At 53.3% G+C, this 20854-nt stretch overlaps 1 protein-coding gene across 1 annotated transcript in view; it reads left to right on the forward strand.

Moving 5' to 3' along the window:
• Positions 1–6003: 6003 nt before the first annotated feature.
• The window catches only part of SRL (sarcalumenin), a gene marked incomplete at both ends in the record, with an annotated part of 33475 nt that continues 18624 nt past the window's right edge, over positions 6004–20854 (forward strand). Inside the window, one exon of the mRNA XM_082643825.1 lies at positions 6004–6064. Within this exon, the coding sequence (XP_082499951.1) occupies positions 6004–6064 (61 nt within the window). The remainder of the gene's footprint in view (positions 6065–20854) is intronic.

Below are 20854 nucleotides of genomic sequence, written 5' to 3' on the forward strand. Positions count from 1 at the left end.
TAGTAGATGCTGTCCCCCAAATAGATTGTGCTAGGCTATTGATTCTGCCACCAGTGTGGCTGTGGAGGGACAGTCTAAGCATGTGACTCTCTTTGGTGATGGTTTCTTCGGGAGGGAGCTAGGCATTCTTGGTTCCTGGTGGCCTCCCCCACCCTATTTTAAGGTCTTTGTTAGGGATTAAATCTCATGGGAAATGTATGTCTGCTCTGATCTCAAGGGTCATTACATTACACCATGTCCTCTTTGTGAAGATCTTCAGAAGAAATTCCTGTTGAGTCTCAGCAGCAGAAATAATTTCACTTCTCCCGAACAGTTGGCTTGTTCTTATTTTAAGGACACTGTGAATTGGCAAGTGATCAAGTTACACACATGGGAAGACTTACGTATGTAGTGCCGTTTGCTTTTGTATCAGCCTTACAAATGGCTCCATTTTGTGTGCCTGCCTTTGTGTGGTTTTCATCTCCTGTTACATCCAATTCTTGCTTTCTTGGTGTACTTTATGGATATTTGGGAGCCATCTTTATGCTTTCCTGGCACAGGGTGGGTTATGATAAATAAATGCTGCTTGTTGCCCTGATTTCGGGGCATCCCTGTCAGCAGGGCATTCGCACCAGCTCTGTGAGATGTTTGAAGGGTTGTCTAGTGGAAAGGGGTGGGGGGGGAGGGGGATTCCTGTGACCTTAGCCGCCTTAGCGGTTGGTTAACTGGCCTCAGACCAGTACATAAAGCACATGCGAATCCTCCAGCCGCCTCTTGGAGCTGGCTGGCCACTCTGTCCTTAGCCTGAGACTTTGTAGTCTCTGGCTCTCCCCTATCCCACCCGAGCCCATCCCACGGGCCCTTCTTTATCTGGCTGCCTCTCTGTGCTTTCCTGGATGCTACCATCCTTGTGGCATTTGTCTTTTTCCCTCTCTCTGGAGTTCTGTGTGCCTCCCTTGCCCTGCAAGTCCTGCGCTAGGGGTGAGGTTAGTGCCATCCCCTGCCTTGGTCCCCTCTCTCCTCTTGCCCTGCTGAGTTGCAGCTTCTGGTGTTGATTGATGTGAGCGTGTGCTGGCTGAGAGGAGGGGTAGGACTGGGGGCTGGGGGGCAGGTCGGGCCCTGAATCCGGCAGCTGTAGGAAGGAATGAGCTCCCCAAACCGGCTCTTCCCCCACCACACCCCTGGTGTTGAAAAGGAGCTAGGAGTGACAGCTGCAGAGTTTCCTGAATTAGGGGGCCTAGGTCACAGGTTCCTGCTGGTACGGCCTGTCTCCGTGGCAGCCTCAGGATCAAGTTCAAGAGGAAATGGCAAAGTGATTGGAGAAGGCTGCGGTGCTGTACACATTCCAGAGATTCGTTGTCTGCATCACGTTGCCTCCCCTCCTGTGGGAGATAGAGAGGATGCTCTGAAAATTCGGAAAGAGAATTGACGAAAATCTGTTCCCTTGTAGGGAGGAATTGTCTGGGGTGGACAGGCACAGAGGGTTAGTGGGGGGCTGCATGTTTGAGATCAGGGGAGAGGCGGTCTCCATTCTCTAGGGGACTCTTGTGGTGCGTGTCCCTGGCTTCCTGCGGGAAGGTGTGGTGGCAGGTGAGGAGGAGATCTGGAGCATTGTGGCTGGTTGTGGGCCTCACCTTGTATTCAAAACAGCAGAGTTAGTGCTCTGTGGTAGTGAGTTCCCTGTCACTGGAGGTATTCAAACAGAGGTCTCCGTCAGAGCTATTGTGGGGGGGATTCCTGCACTGGGTATGAATTTGGGTCCTTCTAAGGTAGACAGCCTTAGGTAAATGGGAAGGTTCTCTCAGTGAGGGCTACTTCAGAAGAAATGAAATCTGCTGACACCTTGATTTTGGACTTAAACAGCCTCCAGAACTATGAGGAAATAAATTTCTGTTAAGTCCCCAGTCTGTGGTATTTTGTTATGGCAACCCTAGCAAACTAATATACTGTCCTTTTGTGACTCTTGTTTCACTTAGCATAGCATTTTCAAGGTTTATCTATGTTGTAGCATGTATTAGTATTTTTTTTTAATAGCTGAATAATACCCCATTGTATGGATGGACCACATTCTGTTTCTCCATTCATCTGCTGATGGACACCTGGGCTTTTTTTCACCTTTTGGCTGTTGTGAATCATTGCTGGCTGTACAAGGATATGTTTGAGCCCAAACAGGGCATGTTTAAATCAAATGCAGTCAACCCTTTAAGCAGTGCTGGGCTCACCCTCCCCGTCTGCCTAGCTTGGGTTCCTGTGGTTTCTCCGACCCTCTCTCTGTCCTGCACCCCCCGCCCCCTGTCATAGCCCTCCACCCTCTTCCCTGCCCTGCTAATTCCTCTCCTCCCCCCGCTCCATGGATGACATTCACTTGATTGATGGGAGAAGCCCCGGGTTTGTGAGTCGGGCAGATCCGGGTTCAGGCCCAGCAGCTCCGTTCTGAGTTGGTGACGTTGAACAAGTCCCTTCAGCCCTGAGCCTCGGGCTCCACTGTGAGGTGGTGACGTCTGCCTCTCGTCCTTTGAATCCCCTGGTGGGGCGGGCGCCTCCTTTGCTTGGACGTCCTTTTCTCTCCTGTGACCGAGCGCTGCCTCCTCCCTCACGGGGAGCCCCCCCCCAGCCCCCCAGCCGTGAACAGGGGTTGGAAGACTCAGTGTTGGTGTGTCGGTCAGGGTCTCCCGAGAAACAGCCAAGGGGATATGTGTTTACAGAGGGAGGTTGGGGGGACCGGAAAGTCGGAAATGCACGGGGGAAGCGGCAGCTGGAGAGTCAGGCGAGTCCACGAGTCCAAGTTGCTGTCTAGTCTGAACGCAGAACTCCTTCCCCCTTGGCGGACCTCAGTCTTTTCTCTTAAGGCCTTCAACTGATTGGGTGCGGCCCACCCACATTAGGGAAGGTGGTCTGCTTGAGGCAGAGGCTGTGGATTTAAATGTTAGGCACGTCTGAAAAACACCCTCACAGCAGCACCAAGACTGATGTTTGACCACACAGCTGGGCGACATGGCCTTGTCAGGTTGACACATAACGTTAACCATTGCAATCGATAACTCATCAGTTCTCTTCAAACTGATCTATAGATTCATCCTAATCCAATTAAACTCCAAGAAGTCTTTTAAAAAAACAATTGACAGGCTGATTCCAAAATTCAAGTGGAAGTGCATGAAAGGGACGAGAACAGTCAAAACAACTTTAAAAAAGAAGATCAAAGTTGGAGGCTTCACACTACCTGTTTTCAAGATTTATTAGGAAGCCATGGTGATCAAGATAGGTATTAGTGAGGGGATAGACACATAGATCATTGGAACAGAATGTAGTCCAGAAATAGATTCACACATATATGGTCAATTAATTTTCAAAAAAAGATGCAAAGGCAATTCAGTGGCCATTTTAACAAATGGCCAGTTGTGCTGGAACAACTGGACATCGATCTGTAAAAATCTAAATTTTGCTCTACATCTTGCAACATATTAAAAAAATAGCAGAAAGTTGATTATAGGTCTAAATGTAAAACCTGAAACTATTACATTTCTAGAAGAAAACAGGAAAAAAATCTTTGTGACCTTGGGTTAGGCAAAGAGTTCTTCAGTATGACACCAAAGCCATAATTCATAAAATAACAAATTGATCAATTGTACTTGATAAAAATTAAGAACTTCTGCCATTTGAAAGACACATGTGAATGAAAAGTTAAGCCACAGACTTGGAGAAACTATTTATGAATGATGTTTCTGATAAACAGCTTGTCTCCAGCGTATGTAAAGAACTCTTAAAACTCAATAAAAGAAAACAACCGGTAAAAAATGGGCAAAAGATTTGAACAGGCACTTCATCGAAGATGCACTGAAGAAGTGGATGACAGGGAATTCCCTGCTGGTTCAGTGATTAGGACTCCATGCTTCCACTGCCGGGAGCCCGGGTTCAGTCCCTGGTTGGGGAACCCGCAAACCACATGGTGCGGCCAAAAAAAAAAACCAAAACCAAAAGAGAAGTGGATGACAGATATACACATGGGAAGATGCTTAATATCATTAGTCGTTAGGAAAATGCAAATTAAACCTACAATGCAATATCACTACACACCTGTAAGGATGACTAAAATTTGAAAGACTGACCAAGTGCTGGCAAGGATGTGGAGGAAGTGGTGGTGGGAACGTAAAACGGTACAGTCATCTTAGAAAAATAAGGGGGCAAGGGATAAATTAGGAGTTTGGGATCAACATATACACATTACTATATATAAAATAGATAAACAACAAGGACCTGCTGTATAGCACAAGGAACTATACTCAATACCTTGTAATAACCTAGAATGGAAAAGAATATTAAAAAGAATATATATATATATATGTAACTGAATCACTTTGCTGTACACCTGAAACACAATATTGTAAATCAACTATACTTCAATAAGAATTTTTAAAAATTAATTAATAAAAGAAAAAATTTAGGGCTTCCCTGGTGGCGCAGTGGTTGAGAGTCCGCCTGCCGATGCAGGGGATACGGGTTCGTGCCCATGTCTGGGAAGATCCCACATGCCGCGGAGCGGCTGGGCCCGTGAGCCATGGCCGCTGAGCCTGCGCATCCGGAGCCTGTGCTCCGCAACGGGAGAGGCCACAACAGTGAGAGGCCCACGTACCACAAAAAAAAAAAAAAAAAAAAAAAAAAAAAAAAGAAAAAATTTAAACAGACACCTACCAGCCATTCCACTCCTAGGTATTTACCCAAGAGAAATGAAAGCGTATGTCATAATGAATTGTACACGAACGTTCATAGCAGCTTTATTGGTAATAGCCAAAACTTGGAAACCACCCAAAAGTCTCTCAATAGATGATGGCTAACAAACTGTAGTCCATCCAGGCCATGGAATCAGGATCAAAAGGAGTGAACTATCCATACGCGCTGCAATTTGAAGAAATCTCAGCGTAATTATGCTACGTGAAAGAAGCCAGATAAAAAGAGCACATATGGGGAGATTCCATTTATATCAAAATCTAGGAAATGCAAACAAATGTGTAGTGACAGGAAGCAGATCAGTGGTTGCCTGGGAAGGGGTAGGAGGGAGGGACATGAGGAAAATTCGCGAGTGAGGAATCTTTGTTATTTTGATGGTGGTTATGTACGTGTGTCAAAATGTATCGAATTCTACACTTTTAATACGCTGTTTGCTGTGTGGCCGTTGTACCTCAATAGAGCCATTTTAAATGTGAAGCACATGAAAGATGCCAAACTGACTTTCGCCCTTTCCTCCACGGCCGACTGTCACCCCCACAGGGACCCCTCCTCCCCAGCAGGACCAGCCAGTGCTACGCCTCCTAGAACTGGCTTTCAGGGGCCATCACGTGCCCTCAGGAAAAGAGCATTAAGTAGCACATAGCAGAGGCACCGCTGGAAAGGGATCCGTCCCTCCACTGTCTGACCCACCACACTCAGAGCATCCAACGCGCCTCCTCGCACCCCTTTTTTCCCTCCTGTCACAATTCTGTCTCTTCCAGAGGCCTGGGAAGGTGAAGCTCCTCACCATCGACCTCAAAGGTCAGGTCGCGGGGTTTCCTTAACTTACCATCGAGGCTCTCCCCTCCTGACCTTCGGGGAGGGGCTAAAACCTGGGTCAGTGGCTGTCGAATAGGCCCTTCGTTCACAAAACTGAAGCGTGTGAAGGTCACTGATTGCCCAGACTTCAGCTCAAGTTACTGCAGATGCTGGGAAGACTCGGTTCCTGAGTCCCAGACCTGACCCAAAGGACGCCCCACGTTTTCTCTGCTACCCCGCCCCGTGACCCCTGTCACGTGACCCCAGGCAGCTAGGGGAGAGAATCCAGACCGGGCCCTGCCTTCCGGGGTCGGCAGCTGGCGCCGCAGGGGCAGCCTTTGGGGTCTGAGCAGCCTCCTTGCAGCCTCTGGGGTCTGAGCTGCTTGCCCATCATGTCCGTCCAGCTGCCCTAGTGACTGTGTGACCCTTCTCCCCCGCCCCGCGCTGCCACCCACCCTATAAATAGAGGCGAGGAGCAGCTGGGCTCTCTTGGCAGTCACGATGAAGGCGCTGGTCCTGCTCTGCTGCTTCGTGGCCTCGCTCCTGCTCCCAGGACAAGCAGGTATGACCCCTGCCCTGTCGGCCAGGCCAGACTGCGACCCCCGCGAGCCCCCGAGGTTTTATATTTACCATGGGGTGGGAGGCTCGGGCGGGAGATGGAGGATGAGGCCTCCGTGATTCCTGGAGCTGATGGCAGACCTTTTCTCCCAGCCGGTCTCACCGAGAAGGCACAGGGTGCAGAGACCTGAGAGCACTTGGGGCTCGTGGGGAGGCCAGAGGGAGCGGAAGCCGTGACCCGAGAGGTGCAGGCAGGTGCAAGGCTTGGAGCAGGGGACCAGGGCCAGAGACAAGGGCTGGCCAGTAGATGTTGCGGAAGAGAACCCCAAAAGTCAAGACTAGAGCCTCCTAGATGGACAGAAGACCCCGATTTTGGAGGTGGAGGGGCCCCTGGAGGTCGTTGAGTTGACCCTCCCACCTGGTGGAGATCGCAGGGGCCTGGCTTTGCATGAGTGAGGGCAGGGTAGGGGGGGCACGGCTTGGAAACAATGGGACAGAGTGGGGGTCAGTTTGGGACGGGATTGGAGATAAAAGTTGGGGATCAGGCTGGAAACCAAATTGGACACAGTTCAGAGGAGGAATGGGACCCACTCGAGTGAAGCTGGGCTAGGCTGGGGGCTTCATCGGAAGGGGGCTGGGGCCTGCGTGCCGTGGTTTTCCTTTGACATCTCAGCACTTTGTGTGGCAGAGGCGGTGGCTCTGGTTACGGCATGGGGGTTATTTATAGGCGTGGAAGGGGTACCCGAGCATTTTGCCACCTCTGTTCCCAATACTCCTGGGGCTGAGTTCCTCTCAGGAATGCTCCAGGGGTGCTCTGGGGACCCCCCAGGATCCCGGAACTCCTGCTTTGCCTTTTCACGACGGCTGGCTTCATCTGCACTGGGGATCGTGGGGCCTGGGAGCTTCTGTTTCTTGAGGTCCCAGACCCAGGCAGGAGAGCCCGCGGCAGGCAGGAGAAGCAGCCATTCCTTGGGGTTTAGAGACCAAGGTGGGGGGCTCTGGCCTCGCATGTGCCGCTGGGCCCTGCCCTTGTCTGCCCTTGAGTTAATTTGGGCTCCGTGGGGCTGCAGTGGCTGGGGTGGCAAGGATTCCAAGCGGCTGTCAGGCGGCTAAGTATGGAAACAGCCGTGTCATTTGATCCTGAGCCCGGGATCCACTGCCACCCTCTCCCCAGCTCCGCCCGGCCCCAGCTGCCACCTCGCTCTGCTTCCACGCCGCTGCCCCAGGAACTTTTAGCCTTTTAGGGACATCCTTTATCTTTCCTTCCACGAAGGGAACTGGATATCTGGAATGTTCCACAGGCCTCATTGGGGGATCTTGTTGTTGGGAAAGGAGGCGGGTGGGTGCTTTGTGCAAAAATCCTCTCTTTGCAGGCCCTTTCCTTCCCAAACTTTGCGGTGTGACCCTGACCTGGCTTCCGGGAAAGGGTTGTCCACCAGTGTGCGAGGTTCCCGCCCTCCTCACCCCAGCTCAGGACTCGGGCTGTGAGTTCTTCCCGGCGGTGGGCTTTCTCACCCCTCCAGTTGCATATTGCACACCCCAAAGACTGCTTCCTCCTGCGATACCTGGGGGAGATTTCAGCCATAAGAGTGGCTTCCCCCCACCCCCATAATGACAGTCCTTCCTACTGGTTGACTTTCCCCTAAAATATGCCACCCGGTAAATGTCACCGTGCCCACAGGCAGCAGCTTTGGTCCTGAACTTCCCACCCCACTGCTGAATCCTCATTTCCATTCCCGTGTCACTCGCCTCTCACTGGTGGCAGGCAGACTTCTCTCTAACTCCCCTTCCTGCTTCCTGGGGGGACCATACAGAGCTGCCCTTCCTTCTTTTGTGGCCATGTTGCTCCCGTGGCCCTCTGATCTGGGGTGATGGGCTCCACAGCCTCCCCCCTGAACCCTGATCCACCCCAGTCCTTTGTCTCGGGGTCCTCCTCTTTGTCTCAGGGACCTGGCTTGGGGACAAGCCTGCTCAAGGACAGAGGAGAACAGCCCCAAGAGGGTTTACTCAGTCTGCTCCTTGTCCAGGTAAGGGAGCGAAAGCCAGAGGAAAGAGAGCCATGTTCAAGGTCAGACAGCAATTGAGTGGCAGGCGCACCCAGCCAGGGCTAGGCTTAGCCCACCTGGGAGTTTCTGTCCTCCCTCAGCTGCTCTCTCTCTGACACGCCTCCTTGGACGCCCCAGTCCCTCTGCCTGTGGGCGTGAGGCCACTGGAGGCTAGCTTCCCTCGGGATACAGGGCAAGACTGATGCCTTTGAACTTGGACTCCTCAGAGAGCATGTGGGGTGGGATGGGAGAAGGGCTGAGAAAACATTGCTTTGGGCTTAAGCTGCTGGCGTTTGTTAGGCCGAATTTGGGACATCCTTGCTTCCCATTACCTGCTTGAGGCAGAGATGGGGGGATGGCAGGTGTTCTGAGTCTGCTCACCTGTTTCCTCCAGCCCAGCCCTGGTTTGCAGACTTGCCCACCTGCCCTGGTCCCACCCTGACATCCAATGGTGAGAGGTTGGTTCACACTGGGGCTCCCCGGGCCCTCCATGAGCGATGGGGGTCTCTCAGGAACTCCTTCATGACCCTTCCTCACCCACCCGGTAGGGGGCGGTTTTCATATACCCTCAGCACGCAGCCCAGATACTACGATCCACCATGGGGAGGGCTCTGAGAGAAGGTCATGTGCTCAGGGGTCCTGGGGAGATAGCAGACCCCAGAAGCCTCTCCAGCCCTCCTGCAAGTTGTGTCCCCAGCAAGGTCCCCAACTCCTGGCTCAGTGCAGCTGGACGAGCCATAGGGAGCACGTGGTCCACCGTGTGAGGCAACTAGTCTGGATTTGCTCAATGGATGCAGCCCTCAGATGTGGGCACCTTGCCTGGTGGCCTGTGGAACCACAGTTTGGGAAATGCTGGCTTTGCCTCCCATCTGGGTGTGACAGTGAAGCTCAGACAGCTAGTTCAAGGGCCAGAGCTGGAATGCTGGACCAGAAGGAGGTCCCGACGAGGCCGGTTGCATCCACCTGGCCCTTTGGTGCTCGCTTAGGTGTGGTGGGCTGGGAAGGAGCCTAATCCCTATGGACACAGGAGAAAGATGGCTGCTCCTCCTTCGACCTGGTCTGAGGGGCCAGTACAGGGCATAGATATGATGCCTTCTGGCCTGGAGCAAGGGTGGTGGCTGGGGGAGGAGAAACGGGTGGGGTCTGCCGCTGTGGGATGCCCCTCCCCTACTCCAAATCCAATCTAAAGCTGGACTCACAACCCCTTACATTTAAATATTGCTCGAGGATAGTGTAGGTCACGGCTGGCATGACCTTGCCAGAAAAAAAAAAAAGACCAGGATCATAAAAGAACCAATTTTAAAAGTTCATCTGGGATCCTTATGAATTTTGGGTTCTGGGGGACATCTGGATGGAGATAGTTAGCTTAGGAGGAAAGTCAGGTCTGGGGATCCAGAGATGAGATTTGTTTGAGTAAAGATGAGGGCTAGGGGCTTCCCTGGTGGCGCAGTGGTTGAGAGTCCGCCTGCCGATGCAGGGGACACGGGTTCGTGCCCCGGTCTGGGAAGATCCCACATGCCGCGGAGCGGGTGGGCCCGTGAGCCATGGCCGCTGAGCCTGCGCGTCCGGAGCCTGTGCTCCACAACGGGAGAGGCCACAGCAGTGAGAGGCCCGCGTACCGCAAAAAAAAAAAAAAAAAAAAAAAAAAAAGATGAGGGCGAGGCTGTGAGATTGCCAGGGAAGCTCTTGCAGAGAAAGAGATTCAAGGACCAGTCCCTGGGGAGTGGGAAGAGGAAGAAGATAAATGGATTTCAGGAAGATGGGATGAGATCCAGGCAGAGGTGTGACCTGACAGCGGAGTGGAAGGATGCTTCCTGGAGAGGCAGTGAGTCTCACAGAGAAGCCGTGGAAGGTGAGGCGTTAGCTTGGACACCAGGAAACCGAGAACTGTCAACGAACGGCTCATGTTATTCAGTGAGGACAGGGAGGCAACACATTCACCCAGTGAGACTTTTAACATTAAGTCTGTGAAGGATAAATGACCCTAAGAGGAGGTGGCGGTGGGTGGGTTTGCCAGAGGAAGCTGTGTGTTTAGGGGCTGATGGGAGGGTGCAGAAGAGCAGGAAAGGCTGATGAACACAGTGGACGGAGTGGCCTGGACGTCAGAGCTTGAGTGGGATGCGCAGGTCCTAGGTGGGTCTGAGGGGACATGTCGTGGAGACCTCAGAGGGACACCATACACTCGAGGTCCACTCAGCAGCCCTAGTACACGTCAGGGAGCTGCACTAGGAAGTGGGGATCCTGGTCTATACTGGGGATTGCTATGGAGCGGGGAGGGCCATGGAGGGGAAGGAACCAGCTGATCTGCCCAAGAGCCCTGTGGGGTGGAAAGGGAGGCTGGTTGTCCCAAGATGTGTGGACTCGCACAGCAGGGCCCAGACCAGAGCCTGGTCTCCAGTCCCGTCCGAGATGAGGCCAGGAGACGGCCAGTGAATCAGCATTTTAGTCACAGTGGATGTTGGTCTCTTGCTGTTGGTTTACCAGCCCCAAAATCCGACCCCAGGCTCCACACCCGAGGTGTTCATTCCGCAGATGTGCACTGGGCCTGCACCCGAAAGCGCTGTGTTCAGACTCCGGTTAGATTACCTCAGTGGAAGCCGCTGGGGGGCACGCAGCCCAGAGGCAGCTGGGCTCAGGTTTCCTCCAGGGTGTTTTCCTGGTGGCTGCAAGGCCTCCCTCTGTGGCTCCCTGGCCCATCGGCGGGACTCATTTTGGGCTGAGGGGACCCACGATCTACTCTGGGAGGCCAGGCCCCTCTAAGACCACTCACCTGCCTCACCTGCCTTCTCAGGGGCCATCTGGACTCGGGAGCTAGAAGTCTGGCTTCAGACTCCTACCTCTGCCCTGTCGGGTTCCTTATCTCCCTCTTGGTGGTTCCCTTCTCTTCCCCAACACTGGCGCTGCTCTGTCCCCCCATAAGACATGCCCTGAAACTTGTTCCAACAAGGGCCAATGGCTCAACACTTAGACTGTCACTTTCCCAAACCACTTGTTTCAAAAGAGTCAGAAGATTTTACCTTAAGGAATGCATCTCTAACATGGAATTTCTCATTGCTCTGGTGGGCAAGGTCTTACCCAAAGCCCCTAATCACAGCATTGAGGCAATAGATAGTCCATCGATTCTGAGTGCCAAGGGGTGAGCTGTAGAGCGGGGCTTTCTCTACTGGACCCTGAAGGAGGGAGGCAGGGAGTGGACTGGAGCCACGGTGGCCACAGCTGCAGAACTTGCTCAGTCCTCAGGAGGCCCCATCCTCTCTGCTCACCCTCAGCCTTTGTGACCTCAGCTGGAGGCGAAGCGGGTAGCGTAATTCGGCAAATGGGATGGGTCAGTTTTAGGTGAGTTTCTGGAGACATCCATTTCCTGGTCTGTGTCACCTGTGCTGTGTCTTTCTCTGGGTTCAGGGACATCCTGTTCCATTTGGTTTCAGCCTCATCCCTCTCTAGCCCCAAAGGAGGATTTGTTCAGAGTCAAGGTCCCAGGTACCCCTCTGCCCCGGGGACAAGCCTGCATTTTTCGCTTCCTTGTCCTCCCTCTCAGAGAGCTCCAGATCAGCCTGTCCTGAGCTGCCCATCCTCAGCGTGAGGGGCTTGGGCGGGGAATCTGCTTTTAAAATGCCTGAGCTGTTAGGTCAGCTGTTCACAGCCCCAGGCAGGGCCTACAGTAGCTACCTCTCTACCCTCCAGCTCTTCCCCGGCTGGGCTGGTGTGGAGGGGAGCCTGGTTGTGGGTGTGCCCAGAGGTCTGCTTCTGAAGACCAGGAGACCATGGGGCTGGCTGGCTGGCAGCCGCTGCCTGGCCCCATCCCAGGAGCCTGTCTTTCCTGGGACTGTGTCATCAGGACCACAGGAAGGCACAGCCGCTGTTGCTCTGTCCAGCTCTCAGTCTGGGACCCAGAAGGATTTCGGGTGGGAGGTTGGCCCAGCTGGGGCAGGCTCCCCAGGTTCATTGCAAGGCTGTTAAGTGATCAGAAGAGGCTTTTCTCCTCTGGCCCTTGGGTGGGCCCTCCCCCAGGGGTCCTTGTCTTTTGCAACCTGGAGAGCACTTGACCGCTAGCCCTCTGTCAACTCAGAGAGAGTGCTCAAGGGCACAGAATGAGCACAGGCTGTGTGGCCAGTCCTGGGGAGAGGAGGGCTCCTCAGAAGCAGAGGGTCCTGAAGAAGTGGGTGATGTGGCCATCCCTGGGGAGCCCACCCTGGGTCGGGAACCAGGATGGACTTGTGATTTGGGGTGACAGGCAGTACGTGATCAGCAAGAGGCATGAGGGTGCAATGTGGATTTGGACGCAGCAGGAACAGAGGGGAGGAAGGGTGGGGCTGGTTAATCACAAAAGGTGGGCACTTGATGGGAGAGGCCGGAAAGATGAGGCGGATGGGGGCCCTTCTCTGAAAGGCCCAGCTCTCCAGCCCCAAGGCCAGGCTGTGCCCATTGTGAGGTCCCAGCTGGCCATGCTGTGCAGGCAGGAATGGGCTATGGCCCTGCCCCCAGGAGCCACATTCTATTTAGGGAGATGACACTGCACTGAAAAAAAATGTAACTAACACCCCCGGCAGCTCTGGTTGGAGTTCAGAGGAGGGCTGGAAGGTTGGCCTCATGGAGGGGCAGGGTTTCGGCTACACTGGGAGGAAGGGGACCATTGCTGGACTGTGAGCTGCAAGAGGACAGGGCTGTGCATTTGTTTAATTTGCTCACCACTCCATTACCAACACTTAGCACAGCACTGGGCTCACTGGAGGCACTTGACAATGTCTGATGAATGAGGAGGCAGAGACAGTGGAGTATCTGAAGATGTGATCAAAGCCAGGAGTGGGGGAGCTCGGAGCATTGCGCTGGCAGGAACAGGCTGACACTGGCTCTGGCTAGATTGTGGGGCTCCTGTTTGGGGAGATCAGACCACCCTGATGGGTTGGAGCCCATTTGGAAGGGCCTTGAATGCCAAGCCAAGTGGCTGTCTCCCTAGCCCTCAGCATACTCTAGCCTGCTCCCCTTCCAGTGAGCCCCTCCCCTTCCCCTCCCTCTCAGATATTTTTGGATACTTCTAGAGTGGGGACTGTATTTTGAGCTCAAACAGGTGCAGGCAAAGTCTGGCCTGGAGTTCTGGGCCCGCAGGAATTGGGTTGCACTGGGAGATCAGCCCACAACCAGGCCAGGGGAGAGCCCTGGGGTTTGGGAGCAAACCCTCCCTCCCCCACCGGGTCGCTGCCAAAACTGCGGCTAGGTCTCTGAAGTGCATCTGATTCCATAGCTGCCTGCCCTGTACACGTGCACTCACCAGAGAGGCTTTCAGCCACTGCTGGTTACTTGGCTTTTCCTGAATTTCCTTCTGCCCTTTGTTCCAAGGATCAGGTAATAGAAGATCGCTTATTTCTCTAGCTCATCCCAGGAGGTGAAGACACCAGGAATCTCCCTGGAACCTGGGAAGGGGTCTGGACAAACTGGTGAGGGGTCACAGCCCTCGCCGTGGCCTGGGGGAGCCCATCCTGGCCTCAGGCTCCCAGCAGAAAGAGCCTGGGTCCCAGCTGTGACAGGAACAGAAGTCCTGTGGCAAATCCACCTCCTTCTCCTGTCTTTTCCTGCCTCAGTTTTGTTTTTGAGTGGATAGTTAAGGCCAGTGGCCTCTCCATCCAGACCCCCCTTCCCCGAGGCTGCCCACACGTGTGCCTGGGGTGGGGGTGGCATGCACTCTGGGACTTGAGGACAGAGCAAGCCCTGGCATTGTCACAATTCGCCACCAAGCCCCTTACCATCTCTGCACCTGTTTCCTTGCCCATAAAACAGGATAATAATACTTGCCCTATTTACAGCATGGGGTTGTTATATGACTAAAATAAGATGGTTATTGGATGCTTAGGATGTTTTTCGATCTCAGACGCTTTTTAAGGTTAAAAGGACTGTGACAATGAGTACAGGGTCTCGCTGCGGACAGTATTCCTGTAGATTGACATCTGCCTCTGGTTTCCTCAAATATCATGAAACTTGGACAACTCGGGGAATCCATCAACACATCTGCCCCTTCTCAGCACTGTTAATATCCTCGGGATTCTCTGTCCTCAGAAAGCTTACAAACCAGGAGGGGAGGCTGTCCCCGCTCATGATAGGAGTAGGGAACCATATAAGGCAGATGTAATCAGGGGCTAAAAATAAGTAGTCAGACCTTGCCGGGGGAGGGGGAGCAGGGGACGGGGCTGGGGCCCTGGGGCTGGTGAGCATGACCAAGTTAGCAAGAGAGGGGCCGGGAAGCTCTTGTAGGGCTGAGTTAGGTGTTGGTTCCTATATTATTTTCCTGGGGCTGCCATAACAAATGACTCCAAACTGGGTGGCTTCAAACAACAGAGATGTATTCTCTCCCAGTCTGGAGGCCAGAAGACTGAAATCAAGGTGTGGGCAGGGCCGTGCTCCCTCTGGAGGCTCCTGGGGAGGATCCTTCCTGCCAGCTTCTGGTGGGTCCTCAGGCCTAGGCCTTCCTTGGCTGGTGGGTGCATCTCTCCAATCTGTGCCTCTGTCCTCACATGGCCTCTTCTCTGTGTGTCTCCTCCTCTTTTTTTTTTTTTTTAATATATATATATATATATATATATATATATATATTAATTTATTTATTTATTTTTGGCTGCGTTGGGTCTTTGTTGTTGCACACTGGCTTTCTCTAGTTGCAGCGAGCGGGGGCTACTCTTCGTTGAGGTGCGCGGGCTTCTCGTTGCGGTGGCTTCTCTTGTTGCGAAGCACGGGCTCTAGGAGCGCAGGCTTCAGTAGTTGTGGCACATGGGCTCAGTTGCTTCGCAGCATGTGGGATCTTCCCAGACCAGGGCTCAAACCCGTGTCCCCTGCATTGGCAGGTGGATTGTTAACCACTGTGCCACCAGGGAAGCCGTCTCCTCCTCTTATAAGAGCACCAGTCATTGGATTCAGCGCCCACCCTAATCCAGTATGACCTCATCCTGACTAATTACCTCCGCACAGACCCTATTTCCAAATCATATCACATCCTGAGGTTCCAGATGGGACGCTCTTCAACCACTACGGTTCCTTAGCCCTGGACCCAGGCTGCTGAGCAGTTGCTGGCTATGAACAGATTGTTCTCGTCTCTCTCCCAGGTGGTCGCACCTGTTTCCTTGGTCCTCTCTCGGGCCCCACTGCCTATGCGATTGCACCAGGGGCTAATCTGGAGCTCTGCTGACACTCCCTGGACAAGTGTGTTGAATGAATGGATGGACAGCTGGCCAGGGGCAGGGGATTCCAGGAGCAGCACCTAGCCTAGCGGTGGTGCTGGGGAGGACACTGGGGAGAATTTTCCAGGAATAAGCATGTGCTGAGGGCAGGGGGTCTGGTTTCTGGCTGGTCGTGTGATGGGGAGGGTGGTGAGCTGAGAACCCAGAAACTCTCCTGGGGAGTGAGCGCCAGCACCCAGCCCCACACTGTCTCCTACGTGCTCGGCAGGGGAGGAGCAGGATGCAGGCCCCTCCTACTACTCTGCAGACGCCACTTGGAGAAAGAACTTCCTGTTGACCCTCTGCCGCCATCCACAAAGGGTCCACCTCTCGGCTTCTGCCTTCCTACGCTCTCCTTGCCGGCAGGAGCCCCTAGCTGGAAGGTGTCTGGGTCTCCTCACAGCGGAGTTAGGGGTCCCCAACCCAGAGACTGGGGTGTCGTCAAGCTCTGGGAGCTGGTGACTGTGGCTCTGTGGCACTCTCTGTGGTTTGTCCTGGCTCTGGAGGAGCGCAGGGGTGGGGGCAGGTCTCCAGGGGCCCCTTGTCTTTCCAGAAATGCTCACCAGTGAATCCAGTTTGCACCCAAAATGCCCTACCCCCCCCACCCCAGGAGCTCCTACGATGAGCCCCCGGGGTCCACATCCCTGCCTGGCACTGAAACTCTGCCACCAGGAAGCGAGTTCTCTCTTCCTGCCTGCCCGCCGCCCCTCCAATTAGCTGCTATTTCTTTAAGGGGAGGATCTTTATATTTAGGAATCCAGATCGTGGTTATCACAGCAACCTTCTGAGCTGGTAAGGCAGATACTCCTAGGACCCTTTGATCACAAAATAATAGGACTGGGCAGGTAAAGTGACCCCGCCCATGGGTACTTTTCTGGTTCTGAATCCTGGTCCTGAATCTCCTGTCTTCTGGAGCTTTGAACTTTCTGAGTTAAAGGAAGGCCTCATGTTTTGCCACCATCCATCCATCCATCCAATGGCTGTTCAGATGCTGGGATACAAAAATCTCTGATAGACAGGAAACCAGATAAGTAAGTTATCTAGTTCATTAGACATTTATAGGTGCAGCTGACAAAGAGACTAGGATGGAAAGAGGGGAAGGTGCGTTGGGAGGTAGCCTCACCAGGGTGGCTGGGAGGCCTGGCAGAGAAGGTGACCAGAAGCCAAGACTCAGGGGAGGAGGGGAGAGAGCTAGGCAGTTATGTGGGGAGCATTCCCAGCAGAAAGCACAGCACAGGGAGGAAGGGGGGCCTGATGCTCCCCGGAAGAGCAAAGCAAAGAGACAGAGACTGGTGGGGGTGGGCAGCGTTGGAGGGTGTGTGCAGAGGGGGGCAAGGGGCTCAGGAAGGGGCTGTTCCACAGTCCAGGTGAGAGACAACAGCACCTGGGACCAGGACTGGTGGGGGCGGGGGGTGGGGTGGGGGAGAAACAGTTAAATTGAGGATAGATTTTGAAGGTAGACAACAGGTTCAACTAAGGTTTTGGAGAAAGAAAAGAACTGTAGATACTTTATGTGCTTTTTTTCTTTTGGCTGAGCCCTGGGATCTTAGTTTCCTACAGTGAAAGTGCCACATCTTAACCACTGGACCTCCAGGGATGTCCTAATGTTTTCTCTTTTATTTATTTATTTATTTATTTATTTTTATTAATTTATTATTTTTGGCTGTGTTGGGTCTTCATTGCTGCGCGTGGGCTTTCTCTAGTTGCAGTGAGCGGGGGCTACTCTTCGTTTCGGTGCATGGACTTATTGCGGTGGCCTCTCTTGTTGCGGAGCACGGACTCTAGAGAGTGAGGGCTTCAGTATATGCAGCACATGGGCTCAGTAGTTGTGGCTCGCGGGCTTTAAAGCGAGGCACAGTAGTTGTGGCACACAGGTTTAGTTGCTCCGCGGCATGTGGGGTCTTCCTGGACCAGGGCTTGAACCCGTGTCCCCTGCATTTGCAGGTGGATTCTTAACCACTGTGCCACCAGGGAAGCCCTATTTTTGGAACAACTTTATTGAGATATAATTAATATACTCTACAATTTGCCCATTTAAAGTGTACAATTCAATAGTTTTTAGTATATTCACAGAAATGTGTAACTATCAGCAGTCAATTTTAGAATATTTTTCTTCACCTCAAAGAGAAACCCCCGTGTCCATCAGCAGTCACCCCACCCCCTGCCCTGTTCTCCCCTGCCCAGCCTCCCATCCCCTGGCTGCCACTGATCTGCTTTCTGCCTCTGTGGGTTTCCCTGTTCTGGACATTTCATGTAAATGGAATCATATAATATATGGTGTTTTGTGTCTGGCTTCATCCACTGAGCATCATGTCTTCAAGCTTCATCCACCATGTAGCCTGTGTCAGTGCTTCATTTCTTTCTTTTTTCTTTTTTTTTTTTTTTGCGGTACGTGAGCCTCTCGCTGTTGTGGCCTCTCCCGTTGCGGAGCACAGGCTCCGGACGCACAGTCTCAGTAGCCATGGCTCACGGGCCCAGCCGCTCCGCGGCATGTGGGATCCTCCCGGACTGGGGCACGAACCCGTGTCCCCTGCATCGGCAGGCGGACTCTCAACCACTGCGCCACCAGGGAAGCCCCTTCATTTCTTTTTATGGCTGATAATATTCCACTGTATGGATGGACCACATTTTGTTTATCCATTCATCCATTGATGAACATTTGGGTTGTTTCCACTTTTTGGTTATTGTGAATAATACTGCCGTGAACATCGGCATATATGTTCTTGTGTGGAGATGTGTTTTGGTGAGAGTTTATCCTACCAGTAGAAGTTCTGTATACTTTTCTAGTAGTATCCAGCTTTCAGAATTCCATCACATGTCATTTAAGCCTCCCACCCTCTGACACGCAATAGGTGCTCCATCAGTAGCAGTGGAATGAAGGCAGAACGAATCTGGAGGTGGGGAGGCTGCATATTTTTCTCTTCTGTCTTATTACTGATGAAACAGGGACAGAAAGCTAAAATACTTGTTCGAGGCCCACCTGCTGATTAGGGGAGCAAATTCGGGTCCTGACTCTGTCCTTCTCTTTTCTTCTTCCTCCCCAGAGTCACAGAGTTTCCAGGGCTTCCCCCCGAACCTGCAGCTCTGCCTGGCCACTGGGGTTCCATCCCAGGGGTAAGGACTTCCCACCCTTTTGTGCTCTCCTTCCAGAAATATCCCCTGGAAGGGTAGCAAGGCCAGTTAGACCCCAGACCCACGATGTTCTTGGAGCTCATGGGCATCAGCCCTGCTGGCTGCCTGTGGCCTTGGAGATGGGCCGTTGCCTGGGATGGGGAGCCAGGGGCAAGCCTGCTACAGCCTCCTGCAGGGAGGCTCCACTACGCCACCAGGGAAGTCCTGAGCATGATTTCTTAAAGAATGCCGCAGGCGTCTATTGTGTGAGTCTTGGTGCTCAGAGCTTTCTCAGGCTCTTCTGTGGGGTGTAAAGAGATAATGGGCCTACCTCCTGCCCTGGAGGGGGTGACAACCTAGAAGGGAAGGAAGGACACCCTCCTCTGCCCCGCCAGCACACACAGGTCACAGCCACACAGGGCAGGGGCTGCATCGCCTGGCTCAGTGTGGATAGTCGTGGACACTGAGTCAGCTGAGGTCAGGGGGACCCGTGTAGCCTGGGGTAGTGAGGCCCAGGAGGTGTCGTGGGGAGGTGGGACATAGCTGGTTTGAGGGACCGGGTGCGGCTGGATCCGCAGGAAGCAGAGGGCGACCCAGGCATGTGGTGATGTGGCCGTCAGCAGACCTGTTACAGGTTGGATTGTGTCTCCCGAGAAGATATGCTGAGACCTGTTTTGGAAATAGGGTTGTTGCAGATGTAGTTAGTCTGACTGGTGTCCTTAGAGGAAAAGGAGAAGAGACACAGAATAGAGGCACAGGGAGAAGGCCACATGTGACGGAGGCAGAGACTGGAGACACCCGTTAACAAGCCAAGGGTTGCTGGGAGCCACCGGAGCTGGAGGAGACAGGAAGGCACCTCCCCTAGAGCCTTTGGGGGAAACAGCACCCTGTGACACTTGATATTGGACTTCTGGCCCCAGAACCAGGAGAAAATACATTTCTATTGCTTTAAGCCACCAGGTTGTGGTGCTTTGTTGTAGCAGATTTGGGAAAGGAATACAAAACCAGGCTCAGGCTTCAGTGCAGGGATTTGGGACTCCTATCTGGCAAGGGTGGGAGGCCCTTTGGGCAGGCAGCCTGCTGCATCCTCAGGTGCGGCCTGGCACAGCCTGTGTGGGGCCCATGGTAATGACCAGGAAGGGTCACCCTGGGGACAGCGTGTGCGGAATGTCCACTCGCTCTTGCCCCGCTCTCCATCCTGCCCTTGGCTTTAACCTTCCTCTCTCCAGAGGAGCCACAAGAACTAAGTAGTAGATGGCCCGTCTGCATGGCCACCAGGTGCTGGAGGAAGAGAAGGCTCATGCATGGTGAGAGCCTTGTCTGGTTTCAGTATTTGAAGAGACCAGATGGAGAACCCAGGGCCTCGGTGACGCTGAGCCCACCCGAGAAGGAAGCTGCTCTCGGGTTTAACTGCTTTAATGATTCCTCCCCAGGATGGGATGTCCCGAGAGGGAGCCCCCCTGGAGGGCTGAGAGGCCTGGCCTGCGGGAGGGATGGAGCCCGGGCTCCCCAGGAAAGTGGGGCCCACATGTCTGGGGTTCAGGTGTCTTGGGGATACAAACCGGAAACCAGTCTGCTTCCAGAGGAGATGTGAGATCTCTAGGACATTCCACCAGAGAGCAGCCTGGGTGTTCTAGCGTCTTTGTCTGTGGTGTCCAAGCTCTGGAGCCATAACTGAGGGTAACGGATGGATTTGCTCCAGAGGCTTTGGAAGTTTGTACTGTTCAAGGAGCAGCATGTGGGAGGTGGTCTTCTGCCCTTTCTCTGTGACCTAGACGCTGGAAGACTCCTCTGGTCCTGTCTTATGACCTCTGCTGTCCTGAACTCAGAGAACTAAGAGCTGGTCTCACGCAGCTTTACAACAAGAGAAGCCACTGCAACGAGAAGCTCGCGCACCACAACGAAGAGTAGCCCCTGCTCGCTGCAACTAGAGAAAACCCGCGCGCAGCAACAGAGACCCAATGCTGCCAAAAATAAATAAAATAAATAAATTTATATTTTAAAAAAAGCATAAAAAAAAGATGAGGACTTCCCTGGTGGCGCAGTGGTTAAGAATCTGCCTGCCAATGCAGGGGACACGGGTTCGAGCCCTGGTCTGGGAAGATCCCACATGCCGCGGAGCAACTAAGCCCGTGCGCCACAACTACTGAGCCTGCTCTCTAGAGCCCATGAGCCACAACTACTGAGCCTGCGCGCCTAGAGCCCGTGCTGCACAACAAGAGAAGCCACTGCAATGAGAAACCCGTGCACCACAATGAAGAGTAGCCCCCGCTCGCCACAACTAGAGAAAGCCTGCGCACAGCAATGAAGACCCAACGCAGCCAAATAAATAAATAAATAAATACAATTTAAAAAAAAAAAAAAAAGATGAGGTTTGGGGAGCCCGTCTGTCTCAAATTTGGGGAAGCCCTTTGTGAGAGAAGGTGGAAAGAT

Source organism: Mesoplodon mirus (genome assembly GCF_964341445.2).
Source record: "Mesoplodon mirus genome assembly, chromosome: 15".
NCBI classification, from domain to species: Eukaryota; Metazoa; Chordata; class Mammalia; order Artiodactyla; family Ziphiidae; genus Mesoplodon; species Mesoplodon mirus.